Below are 1,371 nucleotides of genomic sequence, written 5' to 3' on the forward strand. Positions count from 1 at the left end.
TAATCGAAATCCTCTCACATCGGTCATCCAATCAAAACGAGACTTGATGTCGGTTACCCAATCCCCATCCAGAAATGTGTCGGTTCGATGTCGGATGCTACCTACATGTATACATGCTGCGCTCGCACATGTGTGCATGTGCGGAAAGTCCAAGCGCAGGTGGTCAAATTCTCGGGAGTGACGCATGGAGGTGAGCTGAAACTGCCAGATCATGTACTCCACATGTGTAGGAAGGTAGTGCATGCAATCATTCTTACCAACGTGAAGTACAGAGGACGAAAACGACGACGGTGGAGGACAAATTTGTAGTTTTTACAAATTGGTATGCCTCCCATCCCTCGTCGTCATTCCTAGCCTATGTATTCACCCACCAAAGTTCCGCACTTTGCTCATGCGCGTATGTGTCATGTGTCGAATTTTTCTTGCATACAGTATGTGCACATGCGGGGATGAAACGTTTTCTTTCTGATATAGAACGGGTAGCGAACGGATTGTAAATTTCTATAAATATATAGGTAAATGTATGATCAGGAATTAAATTTCACATCCTATCCGACAGGTGGTGAGGCAAATACCCTTTTTAACCCTTCAAGTAGCGCAGAATCATCAGTTTGTCAAACGAGAGATTTGGGAAAGGGACGAAAGGAGTCAGCAATTCTGTGAACATCACGGCAATGACCGTTTACAGGGATCTACGGAACTTAAGGCCTACTTTTCTTCGGGTGGAATGCAAATACTTGATGGTGGTTGGCTGCCTTACTTCAAAGTACGCAAGCCTTTCCTGCCAATCGGAGACGTGATGCCCATTTTTATTGGCTCGAGTTGAGTCCGGATTTATATTTTGGAGGTCATTTTATTAGACAATCAAGGAGCCACTAATCTACAAGCAAGTCGAATGCCACAGGCCAAGTTTTCTGAAGGATATTAGTTCTTGCGTTACAATGAAAAAAGTCGACTTGATTGATACAATGCTTCGAGTGTAAGCGTAAGCGTTTGACGCGGTGGCGCAATGGTTAAGCGTGACGGCATCAAAGGATAGAGGAAGGGGCCCGGGTTCAATTCCCGGGCAGTGTCAAACTTTTTCTCAAGAAATAAAAAAATTCAAGCACAAATAAAAAAAATCATACAAAACATATATAATAATGAAAAACATTGTCCTGCATTTTTTTAATCCCTTATTCTCCAGTCGTTGGCCCAAAAGCCAGCGCTTTCTCGAAGCTGCTGCGGACGATTTCGGGCGTCACCAAATCCCACGCCGCAATCGCACGCTTGATCATGGCTAGGCGCTTCTGCTTTGCAGTCAGTGAGTCGGGATCCTCGTCGTCACTGTCCATCATCTCCTCATACAGCCACAACTCACGTAGGTGACGT

The 1,371-nt window shown here is 44.9% G+C and overlaps 1 protein-coding gene and 1 pseudogene across 2 annotated transcripts; one reads left to right on the forward strand and one right to left on the reverse strand.

The window, feature by feature from the left end:
- The first annotated feature begins 995 nt into the window (after positions 1-995).
- On the forward strand, positions 996-1,075 carry H257_05449 (annotated as a pseudogene). The gene has a single exon. The product of its transcript is annotated as a tRNA-OTHER (tRNA).
- Positions 1,076-1,175: 100 nt separating this feature from the next.
- H257_05450 (hypothetical protein) lies at positions 1,176-1,334 on the reverse strand (the record flags this gene model as incomplete). The annotated part of the gene is made up of 1 exon (XM_009830340.1): positions 1,176-1,334. The coding sequence occupies one exon, from the start codon at positions 1,332-1,334 to the stop codon at positions 1,176-1,178; it is 159 nt and encodes a 52-aa protein (XP_009828642.1).
- Positions 1,335-1,371: the final 37 nt, after the last annotated feature.

Source organism: Aphanomyces astaci, assembly GCF_000520075.1.
Source record: "Aphanomyces astaci strain APO3 unplaced genomic scaffold supercont1.10, whole genome shotgun sequence".
Lineage (NCBI taxonomy): Eukaryota > Oomycota > Saprolegniomycetes > Saprolegniales > Verrucalvaceae > Aphanomyces > Aphanomyces astaci.